The sequence below is a fragment of the Scyliorhinus torazame genome, chromosome 1, assembly GCF_047496885.1.
Source record: "Scyliorhinus torazame isolate Kashiwa2021f chromosome 1, sScyTor2.1, whole genome shotgun sequence".
Taxonomy (NCBI): domain Eukaryota; kingdom Metazoa; phylum Chordata; class Chondrichthyes; order Carcharhiniformes; family Scyliorhinidae; genus Scyliorhinus; species Scyliorhinus torazame.
Genome location: NC_092707.1, coordinates 100450868 through 100466471, shown reverse-complemented (window position 1 = coordinate 100466471; position 15604 = coordinate 100450868). Strand labels below are relative to the sequence as shown.

General features: G+C 44.1%; 1 protein-coding gene across 1 annotated transcript in view; it reads right to left on the bottom strand.

Annotated features, from left to right (window-relative positions):
• The window catches only part of slc5a1 (solute carrier family 5 member 1), a 228870-nt gene that overhangs the window by 144225 nt on the left and 69041 nt on the right, over nucleotides 1-15604 (bottom strand). The window contains exons 4-5 of the mRNA XM_072498635.1: nucleotides 12177-12236; nucleotides 11551-11655 (exon numbers count right to left, since the gene is read on the bottom strand). Of these exons, the coding sequence (XP_072354736.1) occupies nucleotides 11551-11655; nucleotides 12177-12236 (165 nt within the window). The remainder of the gene's footprint in view (nucleotides 1-11550; nucleotides 11656-12176; nucleotides 12237-15604) is intronic.

The window sequence follows — 15604 nt, the reverse complement described above, 5'->3', positions numbered from 1 at the left end:
GGGGCCTTCAATCAGACATAATAGAGAATGGGGCCTTCAATCTGCCATAATAGAGAATGGGGCCTTCAATCTGACATAATAGAGAATGGGGCCTTCAATCAGACATAATAGAGAATGGGGCCTTCAATCTGACATAATAGAGAATGGGGCCTTCAATCTGACATAATCAGAGAATGGGGCCTTCAATCTGCCATAATCAGAGAATGGGACCTTCAATCAGACATAATAGAGAATGGGGCCTTCAATCAGACATAACAGAGAATGGGGCCTTCAATCTGACATAATAGAGAATGGGGCCTTCAATCTGACATAATAGAGAATGGGGCCTTCAATCTGACATAATCAGAGAATGGGGCCTTCAATCTGACATAATAGAGAATGGGACTTCAATCAGACATAATAGAGAATGGGGCCTTCAATCTGACATAATAGAGAATGGGGCCTTCAATCTGACATAATCAGAGAATGGGGCCTTCAATCTGACATAATAGAGAATGGGGCCTTCAATCTGACATAATAGAGAATGGGGCCTTCAATCAGACATAATAGAGAATGGGGTCTTCAATCTGACATAATAGAGAATGGGGCCTTCAATCAGATATAATAGAGGATGGGGCCTTCAATCTGACATAATAGAGAATTGGGCCTTCAATCTGCCATAACCAGAGAATGGGGTCTTCAATCTGACATAATAGAGAATGGGGCCTTCAATCTGACATAATAGAGAATGGGGCCTTCAATCTGACATAATAGAGAATGGGGCCTTCAATCTGACACAATAGAGAATGGGGCCTTCAATCTGACATAATGGAGAATGGGGCCTTCAATCTGACATAATAGAGAATGGGGCCTTCAATCTGACATAATCAGACAATGGGGCCTTCAATCTGACATAATCAGAGAATGGGGCCTTCAATCTGACATAATCAGAGAATTGGGCCTTCAATCTGACATAATCAGTGAATGGGGCCTTCAATCTGCCATAAGAGCATTCAAATGGTCATTGGATAGACATATGGACGATAACGGAATAGGTTAGATGGGCTTTATAGTGGTTTCACAGGTCGGCGCAACATCAAGTGCCGAAGGGCATGTACTGCGCTGTAATGTTCTATGTTCTATGTCTATTAATCAGAGAATGGGGCCTTCAATCTGACATAATCAGAGAATGGGCCTTCAATCTGACATAATAGAGAATGGGGCCTTCAATCTGTCATAATAGAGAATGGGGCCTTCAATCTGACATAATCAGAGAATGTGGCCTTCAATCTGACATAATAGGGAATGGGGCCTTCAATCTGACATAATAGTGAATGGGGCCTTCAATCTGCAATAATAGAGAATGGGGCCTTCAATCTGCCATAATCAGAGAATGGGGCCTTCAATCTGACATAATCAGAGAATGGGGCCTTCAATCTGCAATAATCAGAGAATGGGGCCTTCAATCTACCATAAGGGCATTCAAATGGTCATTGGATAGACATATGGACGATAAAGGAATAGTGTAGATGGGCTTTAGAATGGTTTCACAGGTCGGCGCAAGATCGAGGGCCGAAGGGCCTGGACTGCGCTGTAATGTTCTATGTTTATTAATCAGAGAATGGGGCATTCAATCTGCCATAATAGAGAATGTGGCCTTCAATCTGACATAATAGAGAATGGGGCATTCAATCAGACAGAATAGAGAATGGGGCCTTCAATCTGCCATAATCAGAGAATGGGGCCTTCAATCTGCCATAATCAGAGAATGGGGCCTTCAATCAGACATAATCAGAGAATGGGGCCTTCAATCTGACATAATCAGAGAATGGGGCATTCAATCTGCCATAATCAGAGAATGGGGCCTTCAATCTGCCATAATCAGAGAATGGGGCCTTCAATCTGACATAACCAGAGAATGGGGCCTTCAATCTGACGTAATAGAGAATGGGGCCTTCAATCTGACATAATAGAGAATGGGGCCTTCAATCAGACATAATAGAGAATGGGGCCTTCAATCTGACATAATCAGAGAATGGGGCCTTCAATCTGCCATAATCAGAGAATGGGGCCTTCAATCAGACATAATATAGAATGGGGCCTTCAATCAGACATAATAGAGAATGGGGCCTTCAATCTGCCATAATAGAGAATGGGGCCTTCAATCTGCCATAATCAGAGAATGGGGCCTTCAATCAGACATAATAGAGAAAGGGGCCTTCAATCAGACATAATAGAGAATGGGGCCTTCAATCTGACATAATAGAGAATGGGGCCTTCAATCTGACATAATAGAGAATGGGGCCTTCAATCTGACATAATCAGAGAATGGGGTCATCAATCTGACATAATAGAGAATGGGGCCTTCAATCAGACATAATAGAGAATGGGGCCTTCAATCTGACATAATAGAGAATGGGGCCTTCAATCTGACATAATCAGGGAATGGGGCCTTCAATCTGACATAATAGAGAATGGGGCCTTCAATCTGACATAATCAGAGAATGGGGCCTTCAATCTGACATAATAGAGAATGGGGCCTTCAATCAGACATAATAGAGAATGGGGCCTTCAATCTGACATAATAGAGAATGGGGCCTTCAATCTGACACAATCAGAGAATGGGGCCTTCAATCTGACATAATAGAGAATGGGGCCTTCAATCAGACATAATAGAGAATGGGGTCTTCAATCTGACATAATAGAGAATGGGGCCTTCAATCAGATATAATAGAGGATGGGGCCTTCAATCTGACATAATAGAGAATTGGGCCTTCAATCTGCCATAACCAGAGAATGGGGTCTTCAATCTGACATAATAGAGAATGGGGCCTTCAATCTGACATAATAGAGAATGGGGCCTTCAATCTGACATAATAGAGAATGGGGCCTTCAATCTGACATAATAGAGAATGGGGCCTTCAATCTGACATAATGGAGAATGGGGCCTTCAATCTGACATAATAGAGAATGGGGCCTTCAATCTGACATAATCAGACAATGGGGCCTTCAATCTGACATAATCAGAGAATGGGGCCTTCAATCTGACATAATCAGAGAATTGGGCCTTCAATCTGCCATAATCAGAGAATGGGGCCTTCAATCTGCCATAATCAGAGAATGGGGCCTTCAATCTGACATAACCAGAGAATGGGGCCTTCAATCTGACGTAATAGAGAATGGGGCCTTCAATCTGACATAATAGAGAATGGGGCCTTCAATCTGACATAATAGAGAATGGGGCCTTCAATCTGACATAATCAGAGAATGGGGCCTTCAATCTGCCATAATCAGAGAATGGGGCCTTCAATCAGACATAATAGAGAATGGGGCCTTCAATCAGACATAATAGAGAATGGGGCCTTCAATCTGCCATAATAGAGAATGGGGCCTTCAATCTGCCATAATCAGAGAATGGGGCCTTCAATCAGACATAATAGAGAAAGGGGCCTTCAATCAGACATAATAGAGAATGGGGCCTTCAATCTGACATAATAGAGAATGGGGCCTTCAATCTGACATAATAGAGAATGGGGCCTTCAATCTGACATAATCAGAGAATGGGGCCATCAATCTGACATAATAGAGAATGGGGCCTTCAATTAGACATAATAGAGAATGGGGCCTTCAATCTGACATAATAGAGAATGGGGCCTTCAATCAGACATAATAGAGAATGGGGCCTTCAATCTGACATAATAGAGAATGGGGCCTTCAATCTGACACAATCAGAGAATGGGGCCTTCAATCTGACATAATAGAGAATGGGGCCTTCAATCAGACATAATAGAGAATGGGGTCTTCAATCTGACATAATAGAGAATGGGGCCTTCAATCAGATATAATAGAGGATGGGGCCTTCAATCTGACATAATAGAGAATTGGGCCTTCAATCTGCCATAACCAGAGAATGGGGTCTTCAATCTGACATAATAGAGAATGGGGCCTTCAATCTGACATAATAGAGAATGGGGCCTTCAATCTGACATAATAGAGAATGGGGCCTTCAATCTGACATAATAGAGAATGGGGCCTTCAATCTGACATAATGGAGAATGGGGCCTTCAATCTGACATAATAGAGAATGGGGCCTTCAATCTGACATAATCAGACAATGGGGCCTTCAATCTGACATAATCAGAGAATGGGGCCTTCAATCTGACATAATCAGAGAATTGGGCCTTCAATCTGACATAATCAGAGAATGGGGCCTTCAATCTGCCATAAGGGCATTCAAATGGTCATTGGAGAGACATATGGACGATAACGGAATAGGTTAGATGGGCTTTATAGTGGTTTCACAGGTCGGCGCAACATCAAGTGCCGAAGGGCATGTACTGCGCTGTAATGTTCTATGTTCTATGTCTATTATTCAGAGAATGGGGCCTTCAATCTGACATAATCAGAGAATGGGGCCTTCAATCTGACGTAATAGAGAATGGGGCCTTCAATCTGACATAATAGAGAATGGGGCCTTCAATCTGACATAATCAGAGAATGTGGCCTTCAATCTGACATAATAGGGAATGGGGCCTTCAATCTGACATAATAGTGAATGGGGCCTTCAATCTGCAATAATAGAGAATGGGGCCTTCAATCTGCCATAATCAGAGAATGGGGCCTTCAATCTACCATAAGGGCATTCAAATGGTCATTGGATAGACATATGGACGATAAGGGAATAGTGTAGATGGGCTTTAGAATGGTTTCACAGGTCGGCGCAACATCGAGGGCCGAAGGGCCTGTACTGCGCTGTAATGTTCTATGTTTATTAATCAGAGAATGGGGCCTTCAATCTGACATAATCAGAGAATGGGGCCTTCAATCTGATGTAATAGAGAATGGGGCCTTCAATCTGACATAATAGAGAATGGGGCATTCAATCTGCCATAATAGAGAATGTGGCCTTCAATCTGACATAATAGAGAATGGGGCATTCAATCAGACATAATAGAGAATGGGGCCTTCAATCTGACATAATCAGAGAATGGGGCATTCAATCTGCCATAATCAGAGAATGGGGCCTTCAATCTGACATAATCAGAGAATGGGGCCTTCAATCTGACGTAATAGAGAATGGGGCCTTCAATCTGACATAATAGAGAATGGGGCCTTCAATCTGACAGAATAGAGAATGGGGTCTTCAATCTGACATAATCAGAGAATGTGGCCTTCAATCAGACATAATAGGGAATGGGGCCTTCAATCTGACATAATAGAGAATGGGGCCTTCAATCTGACGTAATAGAGAATGGGGCCTTCAATCTGACATAATAGAGAATGGGGCCTTCAATCTGACATAATAGAGAATGGGGTCTTCAATCTGACATAATCAGAGAATGTGGCCTTCAATCTGACATAATAGGGAATGGGGCCTTCAATCTGACATAATAGAGAATGGGGCCTTCAATCTGACATAATCAGAGAATGGGGCCTTCAATCTGCCATAATCAGAGAATGGGGCCTTCAATCTGACATAATCAGAGAATGGGGCCTTCAATCTGACATAATAGAGAATGGGGCCTTCAATCTGATATAATAGAGAATGGGGCCTTCAATCTGACATAATAGAGAATGGGGCCTTCAATCTGACATAATCAGAGAATGTGGCCTTCAATCTGCCATAATCAGAGAATGGGGCCTTCAATCTGACATAATCAGAGAATGGGGCCTTCAATCTGACGTAATAGAGAATGGGGCCTTCAATCTGACATAATCAGAGAATGGGGCCTTCAATCTGACATAATAGAGAATGGGGCATTCAATCTGACATAATAGAGAATGGGGCATTCAATCTGACATAATAGAGAATGGGGCCTTCAATCTGACATAATAGAGAATGGGGCCTTCAATCTGACATAATCAGAGAATGGGGCCTTCAATCTGCCATAAGGGCATTCAAATGGTCATTGGATAGACATATGGACGATAAGGGAATAGTGTAGATGGGCTTTAGAGTGGTTTCACAGGTCGGCGCAACATCAAGGGCCGAAGGGCCTGTACTGCGCTGTAATGTTCTATGTTCTATGTCTATTAATCAGAGAATGGGGCCTTCAATCTGACATAATCAGAGAATGGGGTCTTCAATCTGACATAATAGCGAATGGGGCCTTCAATCTGACATAATAGACAATGGGGCCTTCAATATGACATAATCAAAGAATGGGGCCTTCAATCTGACATAATAGAGAATGGGGCCTTCAATCTGCCATAATCAAAGAATGGGGCCTTCAATCTGACATAATCAGAGAATGTGGCCTTCAATCTGACATAATCAGAGAATGGGGCCTTCAATCTGACATAATAGAGAATGGGGCCTTCAATCTGCCATAATCAAAGAATGGGGCCTTCAATCTGACATAATAGAGAATGGGGCATTCAATCTGACAAAATAGAGAATGGGGCCTTCAATCTGACATAATAGAGAATGGGGCCTTCAATCTGCCATAATCAGAGAATGTGGCCTTCAATCTGACATAATCAGAGAATGGGGCCTTCAATCTGCCATAATAGAGAATGGGGCCTTCAATCTGACATAATAGAGAATGGGGCCTTCAATCTGACATAATAGAGAATGGGGCCTTCAATCTGACATAATCAAAGAATGGGGCCTTCAATCTGACATAATAGAGATTGGGGCCTTCAATCTGACATAATAGAGAATGGGGCCTTCAATCTGACATAATAGAGAATGGGGCCTTCAATCTGACATAATCAGAGAATGGGGCCTTCAATCTGACATAATAGAGAATGGGGCATTCAATCTGCCATAATCAGAGAATGTGGCCTTCAATCTGACATAATCAGAGAATGGGGCCTTCAATCTGCCATAATCAAAGAATGGGGCCTTCAATCTGACATAATCAGAGAATGGGGCCTTCAATCTGCCATAATAGAGAATGGGGCCTTCAATCTGACATAATAACAATGGGGCATTCAATCTGCCATAATCAAAGAATGGGGCCTTCAATCTGACATAATCAGAGAATGGGGCCTTCAATCTGACATAATAGAGAATGGGGCCTTCAATCTGCCATAATCAGAGAATGTGGCCTTCAATCTGACATAATCAGAGAATGGGGCCTTCAATCTGCCATAATAGAGAATGGGGCCTTCAATCTGCCATAATAGAGAATGGGGCCTTCAATCTGACATAATAGAGAATGGGGCCTTCAATCTGACATAATAGAGAATGGGGCCTTCAATCTGACATAATCAGAGAATGGGGCCTTCAATCTGACATATATAGAATGGGGCCTTCAATCTGCCATAATAGAGAATGGGGCCTTCAATCTGCCATAATCAGAGAATGTGGCCTTCAATCTGACATAATCAGAGAATGGGGCCTTCAATCTGCCATAATAGAGAATGGGGCCTTCAATCTGCCATAATAGAGAATGGGGCCTTCAATCTGACATAATAGAGAATGGGGCCTTCAATCTGACATAATCAGAGAATGTGGCGCCTTCAATCAGACATAATAGAGAATGGGGCCTTCAATCTGACATAATAAGAGAATGAGGCCTTCAGTCTGCCATAATCAGAGAATGGGGCCTTCAATCTGACAAAATAGAGAATGGGGCCTGCAATCTGACATAATCAGAGAACGGGGCCTTCAATCTGCCATTATCAGAGAATGGGGCCTTCAATCTGACATAATCAGAGAATGGGGCCTTCAATTTGACATAATAGAGAATGGGGCCTTCAATCTGACATAATAGAGAATGGGGCCTTCAATCTGACATAATAGAGAATGGGGTCTTCAATCTGACATAATAGCGAATGGGGCCTTCAATCTGACATAATAGACAATGGGGCCTTCAATATGACATAATCAAAGAATGGGGCCTTCAATCTGACATAATAGAGAATGGGGCCTTCAATCTGCCATAATCAAAGAATGGGGCCTTCAATCTGACATAATCAGAGAATGTGGCCTTCAATCTGACATAATCAGAGAATGGGGCCTTCAATCTGACATAATAGAGAATGGGGCCTTCAATCTGCCATAATCAAAGAATGGGGCCTTCAATCTGACATAATAGAGAATGGGGCATTCAATCTGACAAAATAGAGAATGGGGCCTTCAATCTGACATAATAGAGAATGGGGCCTTCAATCTGCCATAATCAGAGAATGTGGCCTTCAATCTGACATAATCAGAGAATGGGGCCTTCAATCTGCCATAATAGAGAATGGGGCCTTCAATCTGACATAATAGAGAATGGGGCCTTCAATCTGACATAATAGAGAATGGGGCCTTCAATCTGACATAATCAAAGAATGGGGCCTTCAATCTGACATAATAGAGATTGGGGCCTTCAATCTGACATAATAGAGAATGGGGCCTTCAATCTGACATAATAGAGAATGGGGCCTTCAATCTGACATAATCAGAGAATGGGGCCTTCAATCTGACATAATAGAGAATGGGGCATTCAATCTGCCATAATCAGAGAATGTGGCCTTCAATCTGACATAATCAGAGAATGGGGCCTTCAATCTGCCATAATCAAAGAATGGGGCCTTCAATCTGACATAATCAGAGAATGGGGCCTTCAATCTGCCATAATAGAGAATGGGGCCTTCAATCTGACATAATAACAATGGGGCATTCAATCTGCCATAATCAAAGAATGGGGCCTTCAATCTGACATAATCAGAGAATGGGGCCTTCAATCTGACATAATAGAGAATGGGGCCTTCAATCTGCCATAATCAGAGAATGTGGCCTTCAATCTGACATAATCAGAGAATGGGGCCTTCAATCTGCCATAATAGAGAATGGGGCCTTCAATCTGCCATAATAGAGAATGGGGCCTTCAATCTGACATAATAGAGAATGGGGCCTTCAATCTGACATAATAGAGAATGGGGCCTTCAATCTGACATAATCAGAGAATGGGGCCTTCAATCTGACATATATAGAATGGGGCCTTCAATCTGCCATAATAGAGAATGGGGCCTTCAATCTGCCATAATCAGAGAATGTGGCCTTCAATCTGACATAATCAGAGAATGGGGCCTTCAATCTGCCATAATAGAGAATGGGGCCTTCAATCTGCCATAATAGAGAATGGGGCCTTCAATCTGACATAATAGAGAATGGGGCCTTCAATCTGACATAATCAGAGAATGTGGCGCCTTCAATCAGACATAATAGAGAATGGGGCCTTCAATCTGACATAATAAGAGAATGAGGCCTTCAGTCTGCCATAATCAGAGAATGGGGCCTTCAATCTGACAAAATAGAGAATGGGGCCTGCAATCTGACATAATCAGAGAACGGGGCCTTCAATCTGCCATTATCAGAGAATGGGGCCTTCAATCTGACATAATCAGAGAATGGGGCCTTCAATTTGACATAATAGAGAATGGGGCCTTCAATCTGACATAATCAGTGAATGGGGCCTTCAATTTGACATAATAGAGAATGGGGCCTTCAATCTGACATAATCAGAGAATGGGGCCTTCAATCTGCCATAATCAGAGAATGGGGCCTTCAATCTGACATAATAGAGAATGGGGCCTTCAATCTGACATAATAGAGAATGGGGCCTTCAATCTGACATAATCAGAGAATGGGGCCTTCAATCTGCCATAATAGAGAATGGGGCCTTCAATCTGACATAATCAGAGAATCGGGCCTTCAATCTGCCATAATAAGAGCTCTGATCCATTTCTGAGGCTGAGTGGAAGGAACTGAACGCAACGAGTGTAAATCTTTAAACCGTGAAAAAATGAGAATGAGACAAATCTTGGCTGCAATTCTCTGACCGCTGTGATTCACTTTCTCTGCCGGCAGTGCACCCCTGCCCGTTCGTTTCCCGGAGGTGTGTGAAGGCTTCAATGGCTGGAGTATGCAATCCCCGCCGCCAGCGAACGGGGCAGCGCAGAGAAATGCATGGCTGAGGGACTGTAGAATCCCGTCACTTGCTCTGAGAGGGATGGAAGTTGGGTCGCAAGAAGCACAGTCCTAAATTAAATCATGACTACAGGACAAAGGAGGATTAGTGCAATTTATCCATGAAAAAAAATCAGAACTGATGTTGAGATACACTTCCTCAGACTAAGAAGGAAAGCCAGAATGGGCAGAAGCGGAGGCAGAGACTTGAATTATAAGGGGAGTCAGATACTGGGATGAGGGATCGAAGAATGAAGTGGATGGGCTAAATGGCCTTCCTAATTTATACCTATTTCTGGAATTCCTGCTCAGTTGCTGGATGCACTAAATGAGCTTGGTGCTGCCACTAGGTTTATGAACGGGGAAAGTGTCACACTTCCCAGCACCGCACCCTTTACCTTGACTGTGAAGTCAGGGCAGTGTGCGGAGGTCAGAGCTAAAACAGATTGATCAGAGGTGATGTGTCCAACCTTTTTGTATTTACCCCAGCTGGATGTGTAAACCATTCCAGGTGCGGTGGTTCAGGTATTGACAGTATTTACTGAAGCCTAAATGAAAGTGGGATTAATTTTATAATTATAACACCTAGGCAGTAATGTGGGACGGTTAACTGACCTCTGGACTCTTGTTCATGAAATTTTCTTTACAATTGGTTTAACTGGAACATCCCAAGTCAAAGTATTAAACCTTTTTGTTACATGTGTCAGCAAGAATGAGGGCAATAAAGATCAATGTGGAAGCAGTAAATTGGCTCTCAGTCAATGCGCTGTTTCAAAAAAAGTTTTCCAATTAAAAGGCAATTTAGCGTGGCTAATCCACCTAGCCTCTACATCTTTGGGTTGTGGGGATGAGACCCATGCAGACATGGGGAGAATGTGCAAACTCCACATGGGCTGAGATCAAACCCAGGTTATCCTTACCGGGCGGCACGGTAACACAGTGGTTACCACTGTTGCGTCACAGCGCCAGGGTCCCAGGTTCGATTCCCGGCTTGGGTCACTGTCTGTGCGGAGTCTGCACGTTCTCTCTGTATCTGCGTGGGTTTCCTCCGGGTGCTCCGGTTTCCTCCCACAAATCGCGAAAGACGTGCTTGTTAGATAATTGGACATTCTGAATTCTCCCTCAGTGTACCCGAACAGGCGCCGGAGTGTGGCGACTAGGGGATTTTCACAGCAACTCCATTGCAGTGTTAATGGAAGTCTACTTGTGACAATAATAAAGATTATTATAGTGAGGCAGCAGTGCTAATCCTCAGTCAATGTGCTGCTGACTCAGATTCAGGTACACGCCCCACACAAAGATGTGCAGGTTAGGTGGATTGGCCATGCTAAATTACCCCTTCAAGTCCAAAGGTTTGGTGGCAATACAGGGATAGGGCGGGGAGTGGGCCTATGTAGATCCCGAATAGGTTTTGTAGTGTCGGCGCAGACTCGATGGGACAAATGGCCTCCTTCTGCAATGTAGGGATTCTATGATCTATTTTGCAGCCCAGTCTCATGACCTGAGTTCCTAATGGTGACACTGCAGACTGGGTGTGCTAAGCCCCAGCATTTGTTTATTGTAATATTTTGATTATTGAATTTAATCGTTGAATAAAGGAGCTGTTGACTAATAGGACACGCGTCTCTCCCAGTCCGCGCTGACCTCCAGGCCATGAGCTAACTCACCGATATCTTTGTGAATATGTAGAGACACAGCGAGAGGGCAGAAAGGTAAATCCTGATCCGATTGCCCCCGAATCGCTTCTTCAGATACTCGGGCATGGTCACAACCTTGAAGAGAGGAGACAGTCAGTGTGAAATCCTGAACAGGAGGAGGTACAAACTGGCTAAAATTATCACCACTAGCATGTGGTATTATCAACCATGAAGGCAAGGCAAGGGTTAATGAAATGTATACAGACAGCCACTAGAGGGAGATAGTCCCAGAAGTAAAAAAGGGATGATGTCAAGCCTGGGGGGGGCAGAAGATTGGAGAAGGTGGTAGCAGGAGTGAGGAGTTAGCTAGACAGACTGAAGAAAGAGAGAGAGAGCAGATAGTAGTTTAAACTGGTAGTGAGATTAGATGTAGATGAGAGTAGTTTATGTGTTATCAATCAATAGTATGTTTCTGTGGGATAAGTGTTGAATCCAGTTAGTAATCTTAAATAAAGTAGGTTTGTTTGTTAACAAAGCTTGTTGTTCTTTGATCAACATTACGCATCAAAGCCATCCGGTAAAGTAAAGCAGAGAATAACACACAGCAGAGGCAGATAAGCAAGAGGGTATCCGATTGTAAGTGAGAAGCTACTTACCCCAGCTTTGATGTAAATTGGAACAAACAGCCATCCCAGAATAATGACGATCACTAGGGCCTAGTAAGATGAATAGGAGTGAAAGGTTATTGAAAAATCTAACAAATTATATTGATAATATGGAATCAGTGATTTCTGCCTTAACCATCTCTTACAAAATGGTGGAAATATACAGTTTGGAAGGGTGAAGAGTTCAGAGATGTGGTTTAATTAGCAGTGATAATAAAGCACAGCCAATCACAGTGAGCATGCAGGGTTCTTTACCATATCTCTTGCCCCTAATGGAATATTGAAGAAGCTGTTAAACCCAGCTGAATGGTTACAATATTATGGGAGTTTGGTTCAGTGTGTGCCTTGTTTTGTTGCTTGGTTTTCCTAAATATGTGCAATAACCCTCAGAATTTGTTTGCAGAATCTGTCAGCTTGAGAACTGAAGTCTTCTCAACTTTTGATGTTTTTTTTTTAACCAGAGCACATCCTACAAGATACGCATCCATTTTCATTATTTATTTATACTGTGAGACTATTTGATGTAGTCACCGTGGGCTACGTCGCAGGCCCGCTGTTCAGGCCTTTTTTAGAATCCATAGAATCACTGCAGTGCAGAAGGAGGCCATTCGGCCCATCGAGTCGACACCGATCCTCTGAAAGAGGGCCCTACCTAGGCCCACTCCCCCACCCTATCTCCCTAACCCCACCTAAACTGCACATCTTTGGATTATGGGAGGAAACCGGAGCACCCAGAGGAAACCCATGCATACACTGGGAGAACGGCAAACTCCACACAGTCACCCAAGTTCGGAATTGGACCTGGGTCCCTGGTGCTGTGAGGCAGCAGTGCTAACCACTGTGCTGCTGGGCCTTTTGTTCAGACCTTTTGTAATTGTTCAGGGATGTCATTCGGGCCTGTTGATCAGGTCTTTTGTAATTATTCAGGGCAGTCATTCAGGCGTTTTGTTCAGGCCTTTTCTAATTGTTCAGGATTTTCATTTGGGCCTGTTGGTCAGGTCTGTTTGTTAGTCAGTTTTTGAGCTGTCTGTGTTGTGCCCAGTGGGGATGGAATAGGAGTGGGGTGAGGAAAGTTGGGGTTTATCATCATTTCCAATTGAGGCAGGCATGATGATTAGAAATCCTGAGCAAGAAGTATTGGAATGAAATGAGTTATTACAACTAGCAACCAATCCTAGGTCATGTGCAATTCTGAGCTGGCCAATCAGGATAACTTTGGGGAATCAATCCTGGTTGGGTGTGGGGCATTGTGGGAAACTGGAAAATTTGGAACACAGCGGGCAAATGTGAGGAAACTCCTATTTATTGACTACAGCTCCGCCTTCAACACCATAATCCCAGCCAAGCTCATCTCAAAGCTCCAAAACCTAGGACTTGGCTCCCCACTCTGCAACTGGATCCTCGATTTTCTGACCAACAGACCACAATCAGTAAGAATGAACAACAACACCTCCTCCACAATAGTCCTCAGCACCGGCGCCCCGCAAGGTTGCGTACTTAGTCCCTTACTCTACTCCATGTACACACACAACTGCATGGCAAAACTTGGTTCCAACTCCATCTACAAGTTTGCTGATGATGCGACCATAGTGGGCCGGATCTCGAATAACGATGAGTCCGAATACAGGAGGGAGATAGAGAACCTAGTGGAGTGGTGTAGCGACAACAATCTCTCCCTCAATGCCAGCAAAACTAAAGAGCTGGTAATTGACTTCAGGAAGCAAAGTACTGTACACACCCCTGTCAGCATCAACGGGGCCGAGGTGGAGGTGGTTAGCAGTTTCAAATTCCTAGGGGTGCACATCTCCAAAAATCTGTCCTGGTCCACCCACGTCGACGCTACCACCAAGAAAGCACAACAGCGCCTATACTTCCTCAGGAAACTAAGGAAATTCGGCATGTCCACATTGACTCTTACCAACTTTTACAGATGCACCATAGAAAGCATCCTATCGGGCTGCATCACAGCCTGGTATGGCAACTGCTCGCCACAGGACCGCAAGAAACTTCAGAGAGTCGTGAACACCGCCCAGTCCATCACAGAACCTGCCTCCCATCCATTGACTCCATCTACACCTCCCGCTGCCTGGGGAAAGCGGGCAGTATAATCAAAGATCCCTCCCACCCGGCTTACTCACTCTTCCAACTTCTTCCATCGGGCAGGAGATACAGAAGTCTGAGAACACGCACGAACAGACTCAAAAACAGCTTCTTCCCCACTGTCACCAGACTCCTAAATGACCCTCTTATGGACTGACTTCATTAACACTACACCCTGTATGCTTCATCCGATGCCAGTGCTTATGTAGTTACATTGTATATGTTGTGTTGCCCTATTATGTATTTTCTTTTATTCCCTTTTCTTCTCATGGACTTAATGATCTGTTGAGCTGCTCGCAGAAAAATACTTTTCACTGTACCTCGAGACACATGACAATAAACAAATCCAATCCAACAATCAAATATAGGGTGAAAATTGCCCTCAGTGCTTTACGTCTTGCTCCTGCCTGCGGTTTGACCGTATTTTACTGGGCGATGCGGGCACTGGCATTTGGTGGGGTCGGGAACAGGCAAAGGTTTGGGTTCAATGTGATGATGTGAGCAGGTTACATATCCTGATCACCCCTGATTGGTGGACTCACTTGGAAAAGGGCCACTCGGTAAGATAGAGGTGGATCCATGGAATTGCACTCCGTGTGGGTCTGTGCTTAATGGAGGAAATGTTAAAGTGATTGAAAAAAATTTAATCCTTCTCTACGTTGAACCTTCTCTATGTTTGTTGCTTCACAGCGCCAGGGACCCGGGTTCGATCCCCACTTGTGTCACTGTCTGTGCGGAGTCTGCACGTTCTCCCCATGTCTGTGTGGGTTTCCTCCAGGTGCTCCGGTTTCCTCCCACAGTCAAAAAGATTTGCAGGTTAGTATGTTATTCTCTAAGTCTGAATAAAGATTGTAGACTTCCAGTTAACACAAATATTTTATTCAGAGGGTTTGTTCTGTTTCCAGAGCTCAACTAAATGTAATACAGTCAAGAGGGGCTTCCGGTTGCAGCTATGCCTGGGTATGTCGCACGTTCGGCAGCTCCCGCCGTGAACGGACTTTTGGACGACGATTCACGATGTGGGAAGGCAGCAGTGAGGTTCCCCCAGCACTGTATGGAGTGGACCAGGAACGGAGTGCTCAAAAAAGCGGCACTGGAAAAGAGAGGAGAGCGAGGGCGGAAAAGCAAGATGGCGGGGGGTGGAGATCAGGCAGCGTGGGCTCAGTGATCTCGGGAGCAGCAGGAATTTTTGAAAAGCTGCTTTGCGGAGTTGAAGGCAGAGATGTTGGCCCCTATGAAGGTGTCGATCGAGAGGCTGGTGGAGACCCAGAGGGCTCAGGGGACGGCGATTAAAGAGGTGCAGCAGAAAGCCTCTGACA